A 21,992-nucleotide genomic window follows, 5' to 3' on the forward strand; every position below is an offset into this window, starting at 1 on the left:
CATCTTGATGCTGAGGGGCTGACGTGGCGCTCATAAAAGTGACTGAGGGGCCAGCTTAAAATTCTGTTCATTCTACTGTCGGGGTGTAACGAATCGTTTTCATAACCATTCGATTCGTATCACAATTCGTGGTTGCCGATACAATTCAAGGACGGTATTGGTTCATTTAGAACGATACAATCCAAAATGATTCAGTAACTTTAAATCGATTCAGTAACTTTTTAGCCAAAGGATGAAGAGAGGTTGGTATAGCCTGCCATACTTTAAATAGTGCAATCCAAACCTGCACTTTGCATCCAAAGGTGAGGGACATGATGCAAATTCCTCAGCAAATGAATGTGGGATCGTATCTTCAATTAGGTGTTGAAACTTTCCCACCACGATGGCAGCAGGGGTTTTTGTGTGTTGATAATCCTCCTAATCAGAGCACCCATTTGAAAGAACAGTGCAGCAACTAGCAAGAATACACAAATGACAGAACTTTTGCAGTGCACATATTTGTTTTGACCTGGACACGCCGCGCTGGATGAGGACGTCACTAAGCGTCACTGCTACTGAATGGTAAACTACTGTCTAGAGGCGTACAAAACGTCCTCACTTTGCATATTGTCCCCATAAATCTCACTTAAAAGGAGTTTCAAATAAGGACATATGAGTTAAATATGAACACTGAATGAAGTGAATCAACTGACCAAAAGAAGAAGCGAATCAACTGTATTTCACAGATCCACTACAACTCCCATGACCCCCACATAACCGGAAGACGATGACGTCACAGACAGGCAGACTGAATTGAGTAATCATTTGACCCCCATGGCGAAAAATAGGAGCTTCCCAAAAACTGCTGTAAAAATATTATGCATAAATATTCTTGTAATTTTCAGCTATAATACAGCCAAAATGTATTGAAACTAAAAATGGACAAACTTTTTCCGCCGAGGGCCATATCCTCAAAAATAAAAGTATGCAGGGGCCACTTTGATATGAATGAATGAATGCTAAGAAGTTGTATGTATTTCAAGCTGAAAAAGGCGTATTATTTGTATGACCTGTGGTTTTTTGCTATTTTTTGTTAACCATTTTTGCTGTTGTTGTTGTTTTAAATTGTCCAACTATTTCAACTTTCTTCTTAAATAATTTTCATGAATTTATTTAAAATTCTTACTTTTTAACCAAACTAATTTTCCAAAAATATGATATTATAATATTATGAGTAACAAAGAGCATATTTTTTCTTTAATATTTCAACTCTATGCTACTAAATTTACATTTTAATTTTCAAACTATTTAAACATTCTTAAATTTTTTCCCATAGTTATGACTTTATTCCCATAATACTTTATTCTTGTAACATTATAACTTTTTCCACAATCAAATTTTCAAAAAATTATAACTTTATTCATTGTTTTGTTTGTTTCTAATAATATTTACAATTAAAAAAATAAAATATATATTTTTAATATTTCCATTTTATGCTACTAAAGTGACATCTTTATTCATTATATTGCAACATAATTCTTGTAAAAATTACGACTTTTTGTCATTAGATTACAACTTTTTTCTTGTAATACCTGACCAAGACCTGATCAAAATCTTAAGACCAGTTGAAAAATTGCTAGAATTTGCATTTTGCGCATTTGGATCTTAATGAGGTTTAAGTAGAGCTACAATATGCAAAAGCAAGAAGGGGGAGTGAGACAAAAAACTTTTGGAACTTGTCATTTGAACAAAAAAAAAAAAAAAATTGAAATAGGTTGTTTATCACCTGATCAAAAATTGAAGGCTACAGGCTATAAAAGCCAAAATCTGCTCAAAATGTTCATTTTCTGTCAGGCATTCACACTGTCATGCCCTCCTGATGACTAAAGCTAAGAAGCTTTCTCTTTTTGAACGTGGATGCCAGCTGGTGAAGCTGTGTGAGAGTGTGAGAGTACTTTTAGCTCGATGGCTAGCGCTCTCAGCTCTCATTCTGCAGACACTGGTTCGAGGCTGACGTTTGCCTGGTCCAGGCGGGTTGCATGCTGGTGTGGCAAAACCCGAGAGGATTTTATTTTCATGAAAATGAAAGTACGGGAAGCCATCAAAACAGGAGGACACTGGGAAAGGAGGGCGGGATACGGTAATTTCCCGGTGAAAACGTGACCTCGTGTAGCCGTTAGTGTGAGTAGAAGAGTGGATAATTAAGTCCAGTGATACCTTCACCCTACTTTTCAGGTTTTTATTGTCCTTTGGGTTCTTCGTACCCCCGTCCGTGTGAAACCGGTTCCTCCTGCAACCAAACTGGCCTGGAAGCCCCATCAGAGCCCTGTGCTGCAGGATACTACTGCCCTAGCGCTTCTCAAGACCCCCATGCCTACCTCTGCCCTGCAGGGCACTACTGCCCTCTTGGCACACCTCTTCCTGTACCATGTCCTCTTGGGACTTTCCAAAGTAAGCGCATCTAATTTGTGTCTCTGTTTCCTCTTTGTGTTGCTAACTGCTTCCTGCATTCCGGTAATCCCCCATCAATTGTTTATCAGATTAAATATTGATGAATAAGACGCAACACTAAACTGAAACACAACACCTAATCCTCTTTGTTACACTGCAACGTCCTGGTATGAACCGGTGTGTGCTTTTTGCAGCTCAGAAAGGAGGCAGAGGAAGATGAAAACATTCTCCCCAGCAGGCACTTTATGAATTAATTCAGTCACCAAGTGTTTTAATTGTGTAATTGTAATCTTATCTTGAGGCGATATGCCAGAATCTTATTAAATTGTCCCTTTTTATGATTTTTTTAGAGCCAGTTGGATTGCTGTATTGTATGACCATTATGTTGTACAAAATGTTGTACACAATGCTTTTTTTTCAGGTTCCCGTGGTGGCCTCTCAAGGGAGTCTTGCCAACCATGTCCTCCGGGTGATTACTGTCACCAGAGAGGCTTGACTGAGCCGAGTGGCCAGTGTGCAGACGGCTACTACTGTCCAGCGGGACAGAGCTCGGAGAGGCCTCAACAACACGTCTGCTCGGTGGGACACTACTGTGAGAAGGTCAGACCTCCAGTGTCTGGAGCCTTGCAGCTATTGTCACTCGTCACTAGTGCTAAGTAGTGTTTGTGTGAGCTCAGCTCCTCGGGGGGCGTCATGCTGTGCACCACACTGCCGTTTGTCATTGGATGTCATCATGCAGCTTGTTTTAAGGAAAATTTAGTAGGATATTATACAAAAAGTGAATTAACTATTACTATTGCTATGCTAAAACCTGTTTACAGCACATGCTGCACCACACGATGCACTTAAAATACAATACAGTAATCCCTTGTTTATTGTGGTTAATTGGTTCCAGACCTGACCATAAGTGAATTTTCGTGAAGTGAGGTTCCTTAATTATAGATGGAATATTCTCATAGTTAGGGCACAGAAAAGCTGTTAACGACCTTCTAAATATGTTTTTTTTTTAACATTACTAGAGCCCTCTAGAGATTAACTAACACCCCTATAGTCACCTTTACATTCCTATGAGCCAATATAGTAGACAAAATAAGTAGAGTAAATAAGAGTAAGAGTCATAAGGCATTACGTAAGAGTAGTAAGAGTAAATAAGGCATGTAAAACCTGAATAAGACCTGCGCTCGGGTGTGTTGCTATAAATGTGTTTCCTCGGGGAGAAGAGTGATTGGCGGACAGCAAGTGACATTGAGAGTTGAGAGTTGAGTTTCATCTTGCTGTGGGTCAAGGTCGCAACAGCAGTCCATGTTTTTATTTGGGATTATTGTGCATATACAATAAAAGCCTGTTATTGCCTGTTCCGGCAATCAAGATTGGTGATTTGATTGCGTCTTTTGAACACCTTATATTTGTATTTAAGTTAATTTTGTCATTTCTTTGCTTGAACATGTGTAATTTAGGCAAAAAATACATAACATTACCTTAAATATGCATTTATTTGACTAATAATAGGTTTTATAAAACCACGAAACAGCATGATTTATTAATATATTTTTGAAAAAACGTGATAGAGTGAAGGCTCAAATTTTTTGATGTGACTTAAAATGACTTTCTCTCTGACCATGTTCCTGCCAGATATCCCTGTCCTTTTCTTGTTTTGTAGGCCGGCTGTTGCCAAAGTAATAGAGTGGGACCTTGGTATTCGTTATTAATCTGTTCCAAAATCGAAAGAATGTTTCCTGTAGAAAACAATGTAAATCTAATTAATACGTAACACAACACAGTTTTAACAGTTAGAATAATTATAGTTTTTCATGTCGAAAATGCAAAATGCGGATAAATGACAAATGAAACGACTTATTTCTTGAATCCAGTCGTGTTTCTCACTTTCTTTACCAAAATGGCACTTGCAATTTTATTTGGCCCCATGGTGGGTTACTTTGTAGCAAGGCAGATACTTGGTGTAACTGTGGTGTAAGTCCCAGTTACTAAGCTTTGTCATGAGTCTCAAATCTTTTTCGGGTAACTCAACAATATGGACAGTATGTATTGTACTATTTTTTTGTACAAAATCCTGCTAAAGTCCCTCATGCATATTCTTGCACTATGATATTGAATGACACCATAAAGTCGAAAATAAAGTCTAATAAAATGCTGGTAATGTTCATTTCAGGGCAGTGTGGAACCAAAACCTTGCCCTCCAGGCAGCTACCAGAACATACAGGGTCGGGGCAGCTGCATGACTTGCCCTCCTGGCTTCTACTGTTCAAATCAAGGTGACTTGCAGAATGGAAAGATAACTACTGCAGATAAGCGGGTTGCTTGGTCGTCTAAATGCTAAAATGTGTAAATCAGGAACGTCTTCACCACGTCTTTGCGAGAGAGGATTTTACTGTCAGAGTGCATCATCACATCAACGCCCATGCCCAGCGGGCTTCTATGGAAACCTGACAGGCTTGGTTGAAGAGAGCCAATGCTCACTGTGTGATCCAGGGATGTTCTGCAAAGGATCAGGTATGATGCATCCACAGCCGCACCCATCTGGTGACTATCCTCTGTGTGTGTATCATTCTTTATTTCTTTCCGAAAGGGAGGACTTTTCCCAGTGGTCCGTGTGCAGCAGGGTATGTTTGTGTTGGGGGAGCCTTTGAACCATCCCCAACGGACAATCGAACCGGTTTCTTGTGCCCTGCTGGCTTTTTCTGCTCTGTGGGGACTTTTGTACCTCAACCGTGCCCCAAGGGAACATTCAGGTGCATTACCTACCATCGACGTGATTACCATTATAAGTTTTACGTTTCTTATTGTCTGTTTGTTATTCATTATGGCTGGTGAATGTGAATAGCTGCAGTCTGTTTGAGTGTGCAGTATGTGTTTGTATAAGCTAACTTTTCTACTCTTGGCACACAAAAGGGTGAACATTTGCTAAAACTCTACTCCTACTGTGCCTGTGTCATTATTTTCTGTCAAATACCCCACATGGTGGTGCTGTTGTTAAAACCCAGGGAACATTCCTAATTCAGAATTCACCTACCAGAACTAGCACTCCAAATATTGTTCACTAATATGTCTAAATCTGTGTTAGTGAGCATTTATAATTCACAATTCATAAGACTCATTCTTGTGTGTGTCGTAGTAAATGTGTTCCTATGCTAGTGCAGGAGCAGAATGTGTGGCGGACAAGAAGTGACAGGAAGTGGGTGGTTCAGAGTTCGGGTTATCATGGGTTATGTCAACAACACCTTGTGTTGCTTGTGTTGCTCTGGTGCTCAAGTCTAGTGCTTCTTTCACTGAATAATTACTGACATCTAGTGACCAATGTAGAATACTACAATCACAATTTGAATGTGTCTTCTTAATGCCGTAGACAGTATTTCCATTTTACTTATTTTAACTATTTTTATGCTTGAAAATGCTTAATTTAGGGAAAACATAAGTAAAATTTGTTTTAAGATGTATATTTTTTGACTACTAGGCCATATTCAACCACGAAAAGCATGATTTATTTATATGTTTTTGAAAAACTGTGCTTGACTGAAGCCGCAAAATCTGAACCGCGAAATGGCGAGGGATGACTGTATACGGTCCATCTTGAAATGCCACACCTGTGTGGTGGATGAATTTGAAATGCTCACGAACACAGATTTAGACAAATATGCGAACAATATTTGAGAGAGCTAGGTAGCCTTTGTGTACACAGAAGAGGTTTTAGATCTTGGACCTAAATAGAAGCAAAAACAAAAGTGTTGCATTTTTATTTTTGTTAAGTCTATGTATGCAGGCATGTGCTCCAAAACATTTTGACCACAACCTATAGGAGGGCGTCTTATCTATATAATTGAACATCTCTTGACAGTGAGCGAACGAGACTGGTGGACGAATCACAGTGTCGTAGTTGCAGCCCAGGCTTCTACTGCTCAGAGACAGGCCTCTCAGCAGTCTCCGGACCATGCCTTCCTGGTAAAGTGATAATTAGCAGTAATAGTGGCATGCAATGTCACTATAAGTTTCAAAGCAGTTCTTTTACAAACTGTTGGATAAACACTTTTTTGCCCAAGGCTTTTACTGTCTGGACGGCTCTCAGACGGCTGCACCAATATCAAGTGTAGCTGGAGGTGTATGTCCAGCAGGCCATTACTGTGCACAGGGCAGCAGTGTTCCCTTACCCTGCCCGGCTGCCTCCTTCCGGAATGAGACAGGAGGAAAAGGCAAAGATGACTGCAAGCCTTGCCCTCCTGGTAATCACGTCAGTTTTCCCAGCACTATCGTTTCACTTTCTCTGAGGTTCATCTATTTTCAGGCTTCTACCAAGATTTATCAGGCCAGACGGAGTGTAGTCGATGCCCTGTTGGCTTCCACTGCGAGACCCACAGATGGAGCTCCACCAGGGGGAGCTTTTCAGGGCTCTCCAGCCCTCTGCCCTGCCCAGCTGGCTTCTTCTGTCCCAGGGAGAGAGCAGACGGTCGTCCGGTTCCTTGCCCTAAAGGCACATATGGCCCCAGTCAGGGTCTTACCTCTGAAGGTACAACTTGACTTGACCTGAATATAAGACAGCATCTTTTACCCCAGACAAAAAATTGAGACCAAGAGATTTATACATGTAAACCAACAGGTCGTGCCAAAAGTTACCTCTCACGAGTCAGAGCTTTTTTCCTGTCACTCACACAAATCAGTGTCTCAAAGGTTGTTAGGAAGTTAGCAAACAACAGAGGAGGCGTTATGTAATTTTAAAGTAATGGTGATCAGTGAAGCAGAGTCATCAAACAACTACTGTGGTCCCTCAGTTTTTAAAATTAATTTGTTCCAGACAACAACGGAAATGTATGAAAACCAGCACACGTTTTCCCGTAGGAAATAATGTAAATCCAATTAATCTGTTCCAGACAACCAAACATATTAAGAAAAATCTATTTTATAGAGATTAATTATAGTCTTACATGTAGAAAACAATGCAAAATAATTATAACTGACAATTGAAATGGATGAAGGAACATTCAACATCATTTTTACCTTTAATGAAGTCTCTTGTTGGTGTAAACTGGGAGGAGCGGAGAGGGAGAAGGCGTGGGAACTAATCTTAGTACTTTGCGCTGAGCTATTCCTTGAATTCAATTGTGTTTCTCACCTTCTTTATTATAATGCTGACAATTGCAACTTTATTTGGCCCCATGGCAGGTTATTAGGCAGTCACGCAATAATAAAATGCATGAGCCATCAATTTTGCTTTTTTTGGGCACTCGATTTTGCGGAATGATACAGTAGAGGGCAAATGAGCTAGTTTGTTAGGCACAATTTGGCAAAAATACAATTAACATGAAATTAACAGAGGTTTGATTGCAATTTAGTTTAGTATGAATCATAAGATATCTTGTTTTATTATTCCACTGATACTGGAAAACGCAATTTTAAAGAAAATGTTCATTTTTCTTCTTCAAGCCTCATACAGACATTTTTGTGTCATCATTCCTATGATTCTTGTCGTCATCTCTGTTTGTGCATGTGAGTTAAAGGGCCGCTGTTGATGGATGTGACTTGGCAGGTAGCGTGTTTACGCTCAGGACTGTCGTTAAAGCTGCCAGTCTCTTTGTGTTTACAGGTGAGTGCTCAGTGTGTCCTGCAGGTCACTTCTGCGGCTCTGAAGGTTTAGTGGAGCCCTCCGGGTGGTGCACTGCTGGCTATCTTTGCCTAGCGGGGGCCTCGGTCCCCAACCCGACCGACAACAGTAGTGGGTCTCTCTGCCCTCCGGGGGTGTTCTGCCAACGGGGGCTTAAAGCAGGTGCATATAATGACCTCATGTTTGAGCATCACTGTTGTTCAAATGAAAACCATCGCGTATCCCCTGTTGTATTCTAGGTGACTGCCGGGCAGGGTTTTATTGTGGCTGGGGTTCGAGCAGAGTAGATCAGACTGTGTGTCCCGCTGGGTTCTTCTGCCCTGGTGGAACACCAACACCCATCCCCTGTCCTGCAGGAACATTTAGCTCCCGTGCAGGGAACCCCCACCCGAGCAACTGTACTGAGTGTACCGCAGGATACTACTGTCAAGGTGGGGATGTATGCATCATCTAGTCGAAAAAATTCACACAAACACCTCAAAATATTGTAGAAATTCCTTCGAGACCCTGTAAATGCTCCAATGAATGCCTCTATGTCAGTGGTGCGGCCCACGGCTGTTTTTTTATTGGCCCACGGCACATTCTAAATAATAATTCTAATATAATTCAACAAGAAAACTAAAAAAAAAAATACGCACAACAACAGCAAAACTGTAAACATTAGCAGTAATTTTACAAGAATAAAGTCAAAATATTAAGAGAAAAAAAATGTAGAGAAAAAAAAAGAAAGAGAAAAGTTGTAGTTTTACGAGGATAACATTGTAATATCAGGAAATGAAAATGTAATTTTTGTAGCATAAAGTTGAAATCTATTTATATTATTATATTATATATTTTATTTTATTTTGTATTTTTATTTAATGTTATTTTTTTTAAGTAATGTGAGGAAAAAAAACAAAACAGCAAATAAAGTTGTAATTTTTGGAAAATTGGATTGCAGAAAAAAGTTATAATGTTAATGTAAAGTCAAAGTACACTAGGTCCCCAACTTACGAACACAATTGGTTCCAGACGACCGTTCTGAAGTTGAATTGTTCTTAAGTCGGGCAAAAGGTAATATTACCAATGATATAGGTACTACATGTACGTGTATACATATACAGTATATGTGTATGTATGTAAATATGAGTTTGGATGCAGTAGTAATATTAAACGAGGATAATTAATGAAAAAAACTATAAAAATAAAAATGATACAATAATACGTAATGATAAATGTTATTTACGTTTGAAGAGGAGTGGTCGAGCATACTCGTTCTGGTGGAGGAGGAGGAGGAGTTATTGAAAAAAGGACAAATCGTCGTCGTCCTTAGACTCTTCTAAAAGAGGTAGTGTTCTGTGGGTGGTGTAGAATTAAGCAAGCCTATTAACTCTTCATAAACTTTAATCACACCCTTTGTCCACAATTTAGCTTTCCATTTAGCTTTCTCTGCCCAGCGTCTGTTGGTCCCTTTAGAAGTGTAACAGTGCCCTCTACTGGTCAAGCATGTACAGTAGCAGTATAAATACTGATTGAGCGACTGGAAGGCAAAATAAAATAAAATATAGACCAGTCGGCTTGTGTTCGTATCCGCGAATGTTTGCAAGTCGGATGTTCGTAAGTTGGGGACCTAGTGTATATGTGAAAATAAAGTCATAATAACAAGAAGAAAATTTACAAGAAGAATGTTGAAATAGTTGGAAAATGAAAAAAGACAGCGGAATGGGAAAAAAAACAGCTATAATTTTACAAGAATAAAGTCAAAATATTAAGAGAAAAAAATTGTATTCTAACGAGAAAAAAAGTCACAATTTTACGAGAATAAACTAGTAATATTTTGAGGAAAAATAATGTCATTTTAGTAGCATAGAGTTGAAATATTAAAGAAAGAATATGTTATTTTTTAAAAGTCGTAATATGAGAAACAAACTAAACAAAATAAAGTTGTAAGTTTTGGAAAATTAGTTTGGGGAAAAAGATATACTATTATGGGAATTAAGTCATAATAAAATGAAAAGAAACTTGACAAAGATTATTTAATAAGAAAGTTGAAATATTTGGAACATTTAAAAACAACAACAGCAAAAGAGCAAAGACCGAAGTTCATGTTAATAATCAACATTTTCACCTATATCACAAAGCTGAGATGCAGTTTTTTTGTTGAAATATGTACAGTATAACGTCTTAGTATATGCCTTAGAAAATATCAAAGCGGCCCTTGCATCCTTTCATTTTCCAGTTAATAAAGCTCATAAAGTTTGGACACTAATTATTATTCAATTAACTACAGAGTCTCTTATACTGTAGTTGCCAGGTGTAGAACAGCAAATAATTGCCGCAGTCTCTCATAAAAAACTTGAACAGGCATGAACAGCTGTGGCTGGAGGTGACTTATCAGCGCTGTGCACTCCAACTGGGCAGGTTGTGCCTTACCACTATTGCAACATTGGTTTTGCTGCTTCTCTGTAGTTCATAAATGGCCATGTGGTCAAGGAGAGCTATAGTTTAAAGTTAAAGTTAAACATGAAGTTATATATGAAATGCCTCTCTCCAGTTATGGCCTGCTTCCAAATAACACGCACACTCTTTGCAGTTTCAGGTAATTAAAGCCCCATCTGTAATTACAGCATTTATGCTATGTTGCATTATGTTGTGTTATTTTTTGTCGCTGGCTTCAGTTGAAGGAACCGTGCAGCCCACATTGTGTCCCGCTGGATATTACTGCCCCCCAGGAATAACACAAGGACTGGGATTCCCCTGTCCAGCTGGTACTGTCCAAAACCAGCTTGGGTCCTCCAGTCTTGATGCCTGCCTACCCTGCCCTGCTGGTAAGTGTTCATACATTGTTTGTAGCATTTCAGCAATATAGTGTAATAGGATTTTATATGGTGATTTGGCGATACATCAGCGATTTACATACCCTTTTAAAAAAATGGATAGCATTGTTTTTAGCATTGTATTTTATTCATTAGATAACATATCATCTAATTGACATGCTTAACAAATTGCAAATAAATTAGGGCTGTCAATCGATTAAAATGTTTAATCACGATGAATCAAATTTTGTCCATAGCTAACACATAATTCATCACACTTAATCGCAGATAGAAATAATTTTACTCATTATTTTACTCAAAAAAATAATATACATTTAGATGTCCCCCAGTTTTTGCATGTTTAATGCGAGCAGCGTTTTGTCCCACTTTGCAAATGGTCCTGGAACGCACCTTCTAACTTTGTCCCACCCTGTACAGATAGAGTACTATACTGTATTTTTCCACTTCTTCTTTCACCTCATATTTGGTCCCAAATGCTGATACTGTGTGGGGATGCATAAAGGTAAGATCTGATGACCTTTTTGAGTGCTAATGTGCATATTTCTTAGGTACACAACCTCTCTGGAAAAAAAAAATGTCAAGCTTGTACTGGTGGATGGTGGCGCTGTGTTCATTTTGTGCTTTAAATTTAATGTTGTTCCTATCATAGTTTTACACAATACATATTAAATAAGATCAATTAGATCGCTATAATGTACGTATGTTTTACTGATGTGTTGATGACTAGCATACGAGTGTGCCAAGGTACTTCTGTATAAATGACATTAATAAAATACCAGCAGTGCTTCAGTACCTTCTCGCTTCTCTCTGGCAAGTCGACGGCGACGTAGTCCGTGACAATTCCAATCACAATGACAGTAGATACAAATAACTTTGGTCTTGTTGCGATTGCCATCTGCAGGGGCTTTGACGCTAAATTTACCAATCAAAATACCCTTTTCGTTGTCCATTTCTGCTCTGTTCCAGCTTGTGGCTCCACACCGCCGCTTCTTTAAACTACAGTGCGACGTGTGCATGTTAATTGCATGTCCAAAAAAATAGTTTTGTTAAAGGAAACGTCCGTCAATGCATTAACACGTTAACTTTGACAGCCCTAAAATGAGTACAAAAAAATCCGAAATACGATATAAACCCTCACCTCAAAACAAAGATCCTGCAAATAATTGTATAAATAATAAGAGTAATTCATTATAAATACAGCGTTTAACATCAAACAGTTTAAATAACCACACAGTTTGCATACAGTAAATCTATAATATATAAGCAACATTTATACTATGGAATAACTATGTACAAAAACTAAACAAAATAACTAAATACAAAAGCTATATAAATTACCTATACATAATATATAATTTGCAGTAGCTTTTCCATTTTTAGCGATAATAGTAAGAAGTAGTTTTAATATAATTATATTGAAGCTTAATTTTAGCATTTGCCTATGTTGCCCAATGGGCCAGCTGGCTCTTGTGTTTACTATTTAAAAGCACTGCAACATACAGGTGTTTCAAATATTCACCATATTTTCCAGAGTATAAATTGCCCTTTTTTTCATAGATTGGCTGGTCATGCGACCTACACTTACACAAATTGAACGGAGCATAACAGACTCATCTTAGTATGGAATACGTTGTAATAACCTATGTGTCTGTAAGTCATGTGCAACTATAATGATGGTTGAGAAATGTGGTATTTTAGTCAGCAGTGTTGTTTATTTAGGACACTTATCATATCTAGTTTGGAGATTGCTTGTAGCTTGTAGCTTGTAGCTGCTGTGTCAGCCACTGCCTAACCAAATACACACATATGATTTTCATCTATTTGCATTCATTTGTGACTACAAAGATTGTTTTGACTTTAAAATATGGCTGTTTGACGCATTTCTTATAGTCCTGAAAAGAGATACTTGTGGGCTCAGTCTCAGTGTTTTTCTGTTTTAAATTGCGTTCTGCTGCTATTTACTGCAGGAATGTTTTGCTCCCAGCCTGGGTTATCGCAACCTACAGGACAATGTGACGCTGGACATTACTGTCCTGCTGGATCGACAGGCTCAAACTCTTCTGAGTTTCAGGTGTGAATGAATATCATGGATAATTATGGCTGATATTTACAACCCATTTCGTTTACATGTATCCTGAGGGGAAAAAAAAAGCATTTAATCTCCATCTTGCCATGATGACCCCTTTCAATTTCCGTGTCATTACCTTTCCTCCAATTATACCGTCAAATGAAATGTCAGCTTTGTTTACAACACCTAAAAAATGACAGCATTTCAGGTAAATTGTCCGAAGTCCTTTGACAATATTTGATGTTTTTCCATTTGCACAGCCTTGGATTCAAATCTAATTATGTCTACGGGGCCGAGCAGAAATGTCATATCTCCACTCCTCCATTTAGTCACTGTATATATACGGCGATACAAGCATTTTCAGGAAGTCATGCCAGCAGTGCACATTATTTTAAATTGTCATTTTGTGTGCTACACTACATCAATACATGCTAAAATGCTTCTTCTCTTCCCTCAGAGTAATTCTACCAAAAGCCATCTTTGTCCCCTTGGCCACTATTGCCCTGCTGGAACGAAAAATCCAATTCCGTGCCCTGCAGGCTCTCTATCCATCTCCCGAGGTCTAAAGAGCGTTGAGGACTGTCCCCCTTGCCGCCCTGGACGGTTTTGTGATAGACCTGCAAGTACAGAGCTCTCTGACGCTAGTCCTTGTCATGCCGGGTAAACAACTCCTCAATGTCCTGTTTTCCTGTCACGCAGGGTATTTGTTCGCCCTCATACATGATTTACACTGAAATTATTCATGATTATTTGCCTCTAACCTTAAAAACCGGCAATGGAGAGAGTTGTTTTGCTGAAAAAAAATGGAAATGGATTTCTGTTTCTGTCAAATGCAAATGTGATGCAAAGTGCTCTCGGTTGGTCCTTTGACTTCAAGCAGGAGTGCCCAAACTTTTTTCATAGAGGGCCGCATACTGAAAAATCAAAGGATGGATGGGCCACTTTGATATTTTACATTTTGTACACCAACCCATGTGTAGATATGCTAAGATATTATGTATATTTCAGGAAAAACAGAGTGCATCTCAGCTGTGTGATAGAGTTGAAAAAGTATATTAAGCTTTTCTCCTTATTTACACTTTTTTTTGTTTGTTTTTCCATTTCTACTGTTGTTTTTTTCTTCAAATATTTCAAGATTTACATTTTCTTGTAAAATTCTGACTCTAAATTCCGATTCCGATAATGTTTTCACTTTATTATTGTAATATAACATAATGAAATCTGTATTCTTTGTTTTGTTGGTTTTACATATTATGATGACTTTAGAAAATAACAAAGGTATTTCATATTTCATTTGAACAAATTTTTGTTTTAATTTAATGTATTTTTATGCAATTTTCATTTTAATAGTTAGGATTTTCCCTTATAATATTGGAACTTAATTCTAGTAAAATTATTACTTTTTAAAAATCATTATACCATGACTTTAATTTTTATTAAGAATTTGAGGCAAATGGTGGTCACACCAGATGCTGACTGGACACAGCTTCCGGTCTGCTTGGGTACACTCGGGCAGCACCAGTGTAACACATCCTATAGCCGGTGAAGTATGAAAATGGACCTTCCACCAATAAAATAGTAAAATAACACGGTTGCACCACAGGAGACCGTCAGGTCTGTACGTCTTTATAATATCATGGAAGTCCAGAATTTCTCTCATTATCCATTGTTTTCCCTTATTTTAAGGACAATTTCTCTTATTTTCAAATGCAATTCTATTTTTGAGTCTACGGTTTCAAAAATAAGCACATCACACGCGTGCCATCTGTGCGTCCCTTGTGGTTTTTTGCACGTAGACCGGTCGCAGGAGCCGGTACGACCGGTTGTGACCTAGGCTTAAGTTGCTCGGTCCCACCCTGTGCCCCTGCAATAGATGTTTTGCTTGATGGTGGCCATTTTTTCAACCAATCTTGCTCAAATTTTACACACATGTGCTCATCAGTCCCCGAAAGGTGTGTACCAAATTTTGTGGTGATTCATTTAAAAACCTTAAAGTGACACTGGCTGTTCTGTTGAGTGCATTGGGCTGTGTGAGAAATTTCAAGTCAGTCTGACTTATGTGTGGTCATTCGTAGCACGGCATGTAATAGTTATAAAAATAATATGCAGAAGAAGAGCTTATTTTTGATCATTTGTTCACTTCCTGATTGATTTTGATCAGTGATGTGCAGTGAGGTTCATGGCCGGTGAGGCACTTGTTGTCTAATCAATGTTAATGCAGGTTTCTCATTACAACTTTAATATGAATTTTATGTAATCATTATTTGTTTTTATTTTTCATGACGTGACCACACGTCACTGATCTTGACTGAAGATATATACGTATAAATCCGCATAAACGTAAAGACGCATCAGGGTTTGGCTGAGCTCTGGGTGAGAATGCATGATATGCTGCTTGCTGCTGTTGCTGAAGAACTTGACATTCTATTGTCCAGTTGTACTCCACTACTACTTTATTTCACGAAAACACGCAAACGCCAAGCATGTGTTTGTGTCTGCTTCTGCTACCAGCTACGTTTGCTTGGGTGGCAGCCCCAGCCCCGCCCCATCTGACGGTTCTCATGGCTACCAGTGCCCTGCCGGCCACAGCTGTCCTGTTGGCTCAGCCAGAGCTCTGCCATGTGAGCCAGGCACGTACAGTCCAGCTCCTGGAGCAGCTGAGTGCATTGTATGCCCCAGAGGAATGATGTGCTCCTTCTCAGCCACACTGGAGCCTGCCCTCTGCACACTTGGTGAGGAAGTATATTATTGGCGAGATGCCGTACACACCGTATCTACATTTGATGCCCTCTTTGTGTAGGTCATTTTTGTCCTGTTGGAACAGCTCTGCCTCAACCTTGCCCTTTAGGGACTTTCAACAACCAGACAGGTGCACACTCCCGCTCTGTCTGCACAGCCTGCCCTCCTGGACTCTACTGTAGCACATATGGAGCTCCATCGCCACAAGGTGTCTCATTTGTAGCCCTTTTATTTGGTGAAGCAGGCTAATAAAGAAATAGAAGGTAAACTCATAGAGAGGATGATTTATAATGCCTTTGGATTCTGTCTGTAGGTTCTTGTTTGCAAGGCTATTTCTGCCAAGGTGGAGCCGTGGGACCAGCTCCACAAAGCTCAGCTAACTTCCCCAGGAATGGGCCTTGCCCTGTAGGTCACTACTGCCCGGCAGGGTGTCTTGCTCCAATTCCTTGCCCTCTCGGCACTGTCCGTAACACTACTGGTAATCATAAAAGTTTGTTTGTCGCTACAGCCTCACCAATATGGGATGCACTTTGATGTGTTTTGAGTTTATTAAAGCAACTTATTCCCATCTGTTGGTCTTCCAAAGGAGGTGTGTCACTGGAGAGCTGCTCCACTTGTCCTCCAGGTCATTATTGCGCTACTGAAGGTCTCTCCAAGCCAAGCGGGCCCTGTGCCGGCGGTTTCTACTGCCCTTTGGAGTTCTCTTCAACCACTCCATACACCTTGCCGTGTCCCAAAGTAAGTTGCTATTGTTATTGTTATTATTGTTATTATTATCATGAACTGTCACCAAATAATGCACCGATGTCATATCACCATGTGCCCTCAGCCAAGCCCCAATACATCTCTATTTTTCTGCATATTTGGGTATTTTTTGAGTAAAAATCTACCCCGATCTTATGCGTTACATCACGTGAAACTAAGAGCACAACTGATCATACAAAGTGGATTCCCACATGTTCGCAATTTAGCACGTTTTATCATGACTTTTTTTTTTTTTTTTCTGAAAATAGGTATTTTTTCCACAGGAAACACATTCATCCTAAGTCGGTAATAATTAATAATAACAAAATTCATAATTAATTTAAAAAATACATGATAATAAAGCATAAAATGGACAGCATAATAGTGGAGCGTACATGTACGTGGTAACAGCAGATGGCGGTGCCCGGTGCAGACTGAAGCTTCTACAATCAATTTATTTGCAATCCGGCTTCAAAACTTGCAGCAAGGTGAGCATACGTTAATATATGATTGTAACTTCTAACTGGAATTACAACAGGCAAGCAGTGTGGTGGTAGCGCTAGCCTGATGACCAAACTAAAGGCTAGACCTTGAGTCTGATTTAATATTTTCTGTTCATCTTTCATTATCATTCATTAGGGGTGAGTACCTATACATTTTGCAATACATTTCTTTAGGCATATTTAGGGATTAAACCTTGAATATGCTTTTATGTATTTAGCTTTTTATCTTACTTAGTTGCGAGTGAGCAATGGAAGCTGAAAGGAGAAAGGGAAGGTTCTGGAGCTGAATCGAATCTTGTTCGAGCCAAGTTTTTAGTTTGGTGAAGGGCACTGTATTTAGTCTGCACAGGTGCAGAGGGGCGTGGTCTTGTGGGCACAGGTGGGTGTGTGCGCTTATGTACGCAGAAGCCATAAATGGGAAGCCGTCATTTTTGTTGACCGTTTCCTTACAGATTTACATTTGCATTGTCACATGTTGTTACATTGCTGCAGCCATCAATTTCACATGCAAAGTATGCGTTTGCTATCTTGGTATGGTCTGATCATTATCAAAGCTTATAATAAATCTGCACCACACCAAATCCTGTAATAATTACAAAAATCACTTTTATTGCAAATGTTGATCCAAAATTGAAAGTGAATGTCAGTGACCATGTTTTGATGACCAAAAACGATGAGAGAGACTGAAATGATACTGAAAGCCTACTCAAAGATGCCTTACAATTTCAATACATTTAAAACATCGCCTTCTATTTATGGATAGAAAGTTGCTTGTTATATTACAAAATACTTTATAACCAAAGACACAATTTCCAAAGAAAGAATGTTCATTCAAATGATTCAAAAAACAGAACGACACAGGAACATGAGGTCAAGTGCTCGTTAAGTTTTGGAATGTAACCAGTATGTTTGGGAAAAATGTGCCCTTTAAAGTTGCAAGAACTTGGGAATTTGGACCGCTGTTGCACATGACGTCCTCAGTTTTACAAGACTTCAACTCAGCAAGCGTCACAGAAGGCCTCCCACACAGCAGAGCACCCCTATGCCGCTAAATGTAATGAAAAACAATGAAAACCAGGACCTTTATCAAGATAAAATCAAAGACTACAAAAATACAAAAAAAGATCAAATTTCTTCGCTGATGGACAGGTACTTAATTAATCAGCATTATCTTATGGTAATTGGCATCATAACTCGTCCTATATTCATGTATTACTCCTTTCTTTGTGGAATTCCTTGATTCAAATGTCATTCCTTGCTCTCTCTTAAGGGCCACTACTGCCCTCAAGGTTCTGCCGTGGCCCTTCCTTGTCCCACAGGGGAGTACCAGCCACAGCAAGGCGCAGACCGCTGCATCCCCTGTCGACCTGGTTTCTTTTGTGAGGAGGCCATCGTAGGAGAGCCTCAACCCTGCCCGCCGCATTCATTCTGCCCAGCAGGTTCACTAAAAATTCTATAAAATGGTGAAATATACCAAAGGGAAACATATTCCAGAGTGTGCCTTTATGCTAATCTCCTGCCAGGTACCATGGTGCCTCATCCGTGTCCAAATGGGTCATACACTGATCCAAACAAGGGGGGACTACAGGAGGACAGAGAGTGTTTACCCTGTCCCCCAGGGAGGTTCTGCAGGTAAATTAACCAAAAAGAAAGACGCTGGTACAGCTCATCATGCATCACAGCCCTTATGCATGCTCAGGCAGTCAGCTGTGTGCGTGCACCTGTCGCACTCATGTGAGGTCAGGTGGTTCATGCTCATTGACAGAGGTAACTGTTAGCGCTCATGCAAGGGCAGAGCTGCCCACAGGGAAATAATCATGATTTGCTTACACTCACTACTGTACTGTTCTCAAGGTTCCCTACACACACATAACTTAACATCTTGCCATCAGTTACTTTTAACACAGTGAACCAGCAAAGTATCTGTAACAGAAGACCTTGCATTTCTCTTTTATACACCTTTGTCGTAACTCCTGGCCTTTCACACAGCGACACTGCAATTAATGCGCTCATTACATGCATCAGCAGTTGCCGTGACTTAAGAAATTTTAGTTGGCACATTACTTTCAACACAACAGGGGAGACATGAGTGACAAGTGTTGAATTCCACACTCAGTCTCTGTGGCTTACTTCCAAGATTAGGGTTAGCTCTGATACTACCTCCAAAGGCAAAATATATTCATACGTTCATCAATGCATGCGTGTCCCAAGACGTTGTATTTGAAGATGGAGTTGCGTTTGTGATAGAGCCCGACCGATATGGGATTTTTGGGGCCGATGCCAATACCGATATTGGAGGCTGAAAAAAGCCGATATCTGATATATTGGCTGATAACCAATATATCGGCTGATGTATGAAATAAGAGCATTGATATACACAATATATATAATGTACATGAACATAAATTCTTTTAATACCCAAAATACGATTGAACACAAAGAAGCAGAAGACTGCTAAATTAAAATGTGTTTATAAAAGGGCTATTCACAAAAACGTCTTACCAATATCAATTAGTCATATTTACTATAGCTATTGAAAAGTTCCATCTGCAGCCATTCAGTTTTTGCAAACAGCTCAAAAACAAATGCTGAAGCAAACATTAAAAAGTGAAGAAACAGTTGACTACAAACAAAATAAATAATCAAACATGCAAAAGGTTGCTAGACTACAAGGACTAAACTACATTTTATCTAGCAATGTAGCTGCTTTTAAGACATGCAATATACAGTATAAAATTACAACGAAATACATTACTTGGAACATTTTCTAAATTCTATTATATTAACTTGTGAATGTATGAGCCCCTGTAAATCCTGCAGGAAGTGGGAAGTGAGACGCCCTGTAGTCGTCTTATATTAATGAACACAACTTTAAAACGCTGTAAAATAGATTTAGATAATGGTGGACATGTGAGTTAACAGTTGCATCTATCTTTGTTCATCTCACAGAGATGCAACCTACACCAAGTTAAAACACTGTAATATGCTCTCTAAAACTTGTGTGAAAAAAAACTCGAATGTTCTGCATGATGGGCCCGCAGAGACCTTATTCTCATGGGGCGCTAATGTGTAGTGCTATATTGTTTTACAAACTCACAGCTTAAATGCAGTTTTAGTTGTTTCTCTCGTCGTCTTCTCTGCTGCAGCCGAGTGAGTGCGAGAGAGAGGCACTCGGGCAGGGAGCAGCACAGACACACACAGGAACGCAGCGACAGAATCTCCATGTAACAAAAAAGTTATTACATTGGTTACATATTCACCGATGTTGATTTATCGGCGATACGAAATAATCGGCCCGATCAATCGACGTTTGTGATGATGATGAGTTGACGATGTATTTCTGCATTCTGGGGATAATGATACTACTACTACTATAGTAATAATTAATAATGATAATTTTATATATATATATATATATATATATAAATGATATATGTATTAACTATGATTATAATAATTAGGATTAAAGTAATAATCCTAATTATTATTATAATAAATGAGAGCCCTCTTTTTTCCCTTTCCTTACAGAGCTGGCAGGATACAAGGCACATGTGCTGCAGGATATCTTTGTGTTTACGGGAGTGCTGATATGACCCCACAGGGATCAATACCTGACCTGACGCAGTGTCAGTGGGGCGAGCAGTGTGCTGGACTGTGTCCACCAGGTACAACAAAGGCTAAACAGACTTATTTAATGCAACTGGTCTCATCCTGGCACCCACATTTCCCCTCCAAGTCATTAAGTGGTGGCCTACTTTTATAGAGGTAAAAGCAAGCTAATTTATCATAACCTTTAAGGTACAGGGCCTAGCCTCTTTGTGCTGTATAGAGAGAACAAGAAAAGTAAAAAGAAAAACAGCATTTTTTTTAAACAAAAGATGTATCCATAACCACAGTCCAAAAATGAATGCTGCTTGAAAAGGAGAGGGATGGGAGGTGCTGTTCCCTGAATGCATGGACTGCCCTCTGACGCAGCCGACCGGGATCCAGCCGGGGTCCATTTAGTTCATTTAGCCATTTTTGTGTTTGAATATGCTGACTTTAGTAAAAAAATATTTTAAAAAATTGCATCAATGTGCATATTTTGTCACTTATAATAGGCCGTATTCAGTCATGAAGCAGTGATGATTTATTAATAAAATATATTTTAGAAAAAAACGTTATAGAGTGAGGCTGCAAAATTCAAAGCTTGCAGTGGTGAGGGATTACTGTATTTAAAAATAGCCTTCAAGACACACGCATGCCATCTTTTTAAACAAAAATACACTCAATTACATGCCCTTTAAAATAAATACATGTACTTGTACTTCTAAATTAAGACTGACACATTAAATATTTTAAAGCAATTTTTTTACGAAGACCCACTTTTCGGTCTCAGCCTACCAGTTGAGAAACACTGATTTAATGCTTATACACCCTTTTTGCACAAGCCGTATTTAACTGTTTGTGTTAATAGTTTTTCTTTAGTTGATGGTACCTCAACATTTTTTTTAGGGTTCTACTGCCCTGAGGGCACAGAAAAGGCTGTGATGTGTCCGGAAAACACTATCAGAAGTTACCCAGGCGGTGCCAGCGTGCAGGACTGTTTAGCATGTCCACCACAGCACTGGTGTCAACCTGGTATGAACACACACACACAAAAAGGTGTACGCTGTGAAATGCAAATGTAATAAGAATGGAAATGAAAGGGAATGCATGCAGTTATTAAATTAGCTTCAGTCATTAAAGCGTGGTTTTTAATCCCTTCGCCTGGAAACCAACTGTCACAAGTGGCACAAGCCAGTGTAGAGAATCCAAGATGCTGAGAGGACACAGTATGTGGGAACAACACAAAATGTAATACACAAAAATAACTCCACAGGAGTAGAAAGGTGGATAATACAAACATGAAAGTCCAAAAGGTACAACAGAAATTACATGGGCATAGGCCACCAAAAAGGTATACAAAAAACACTGCTAGAAATACGATAGCAGGAAAAATATACAGGGGTAACAAAAGCACGGCTAAACTAGCAGGAAAAATACTAATCTAAAGAATACTGCTGAGAACCAAGCACTGACATAAAAACAGAAGGCACTGC

At 39.1% G+C, this 21,992-nt stretch overlaps 1 protein-coding gene across 1 annotated transcript in view; it reads left to right on the top strand.

Moving 5' to 3' along the window:
• si:ch211-286b4.4 (zonadhesin) overlaps positions 1–21,992 on the top strand; it is a 66,357-nt gene that overhangs the window by 16,790 nt on the left and 27,575 nt on the right. Inside the window, exons 17-37 of the mRNA XM_054794877.1 lie at positions 2,215–2,430; positions 2,852–3,030; positions 4,601–4,703; positions 4,783–4,941; positions 5,018–5,180; positions 6,284–6,387; positions 6,486–6,665; positions 6,728–6,949; positions 8,024–8,203; positions 8,281–8,472; positions 10,699–10,848; positions 12,825–12,928; positions 13,383–13,585; positions 15,437–15,657; positions 15,726–15,872; positions 15,978–16,142; positions 16,251–16,402; positions 18,182–18,350; positions 18,435–18,543; positions 20,440–20,576; positions 21,406–21,531. Of these exons, the coding sequence (XP_054650852.1) occupies positions 2,215–2,430; positions 2,852–3,030; positions 4,601–4,703; positions 4,783–4,941; positions 5,018–5,180; positions 6,284–6,387; positions 6,486–6,665; positions 6,728–6,949; positions 8,024–8,203; positions 8,281–8,472; positions 10,699–10,848; positions 12,825–12,928; positions 13,383–13,585; positions 15,437–15,657; positions 15,726–15,872; positions 15,978–16,142; positions 16,251–16,402; positions 18,182–18,350; positions 18,435–18,543; positions 20,440–20,576; positions 21,406–21,531 (3,381 nt within the window). The remainder of the gene's footprint in view (positions 1–2,214; positions 2,431–2,851; positions 3,031–4,600; positions 4,704–4,782; positions 4,942–5,017; positions 5,181–6,283; positions 6,388–6,485; positions 6,666–6,727; positions 6,950–8,023; positions 8,204–8,280; positions 8,473–10,698; positions 10,849–12,824; positions 12,929–13,382; positions 13,586–15,436; positions 15,658–15,725; positions 15,873–15,977; positions 16,143–16,250; positions 16,403–18,181; positions 18,351–18,434; positions 18,544–20,439; positions 20,577–21,405; positions 21,532–21,992) is intronic.

This window comes from Dunckerocampus dactyliophorus, chromosome 12, assembly GCF_027744805.1.
Source record: "Dunckerocampus dactyliophorus isolate RoL2022-P2 chromosome 12, RoL_Ddac_1.1, whole genome shotgun sequence".
Taxonomy (NCBI): domain Eukaryota; kingdom Metazoa; phylum Chordata; class Actinopteri; order Syngnathiformes; family Syngnathidae; genus Dunckerocampus; species Dunckerocampus dactyliophorus.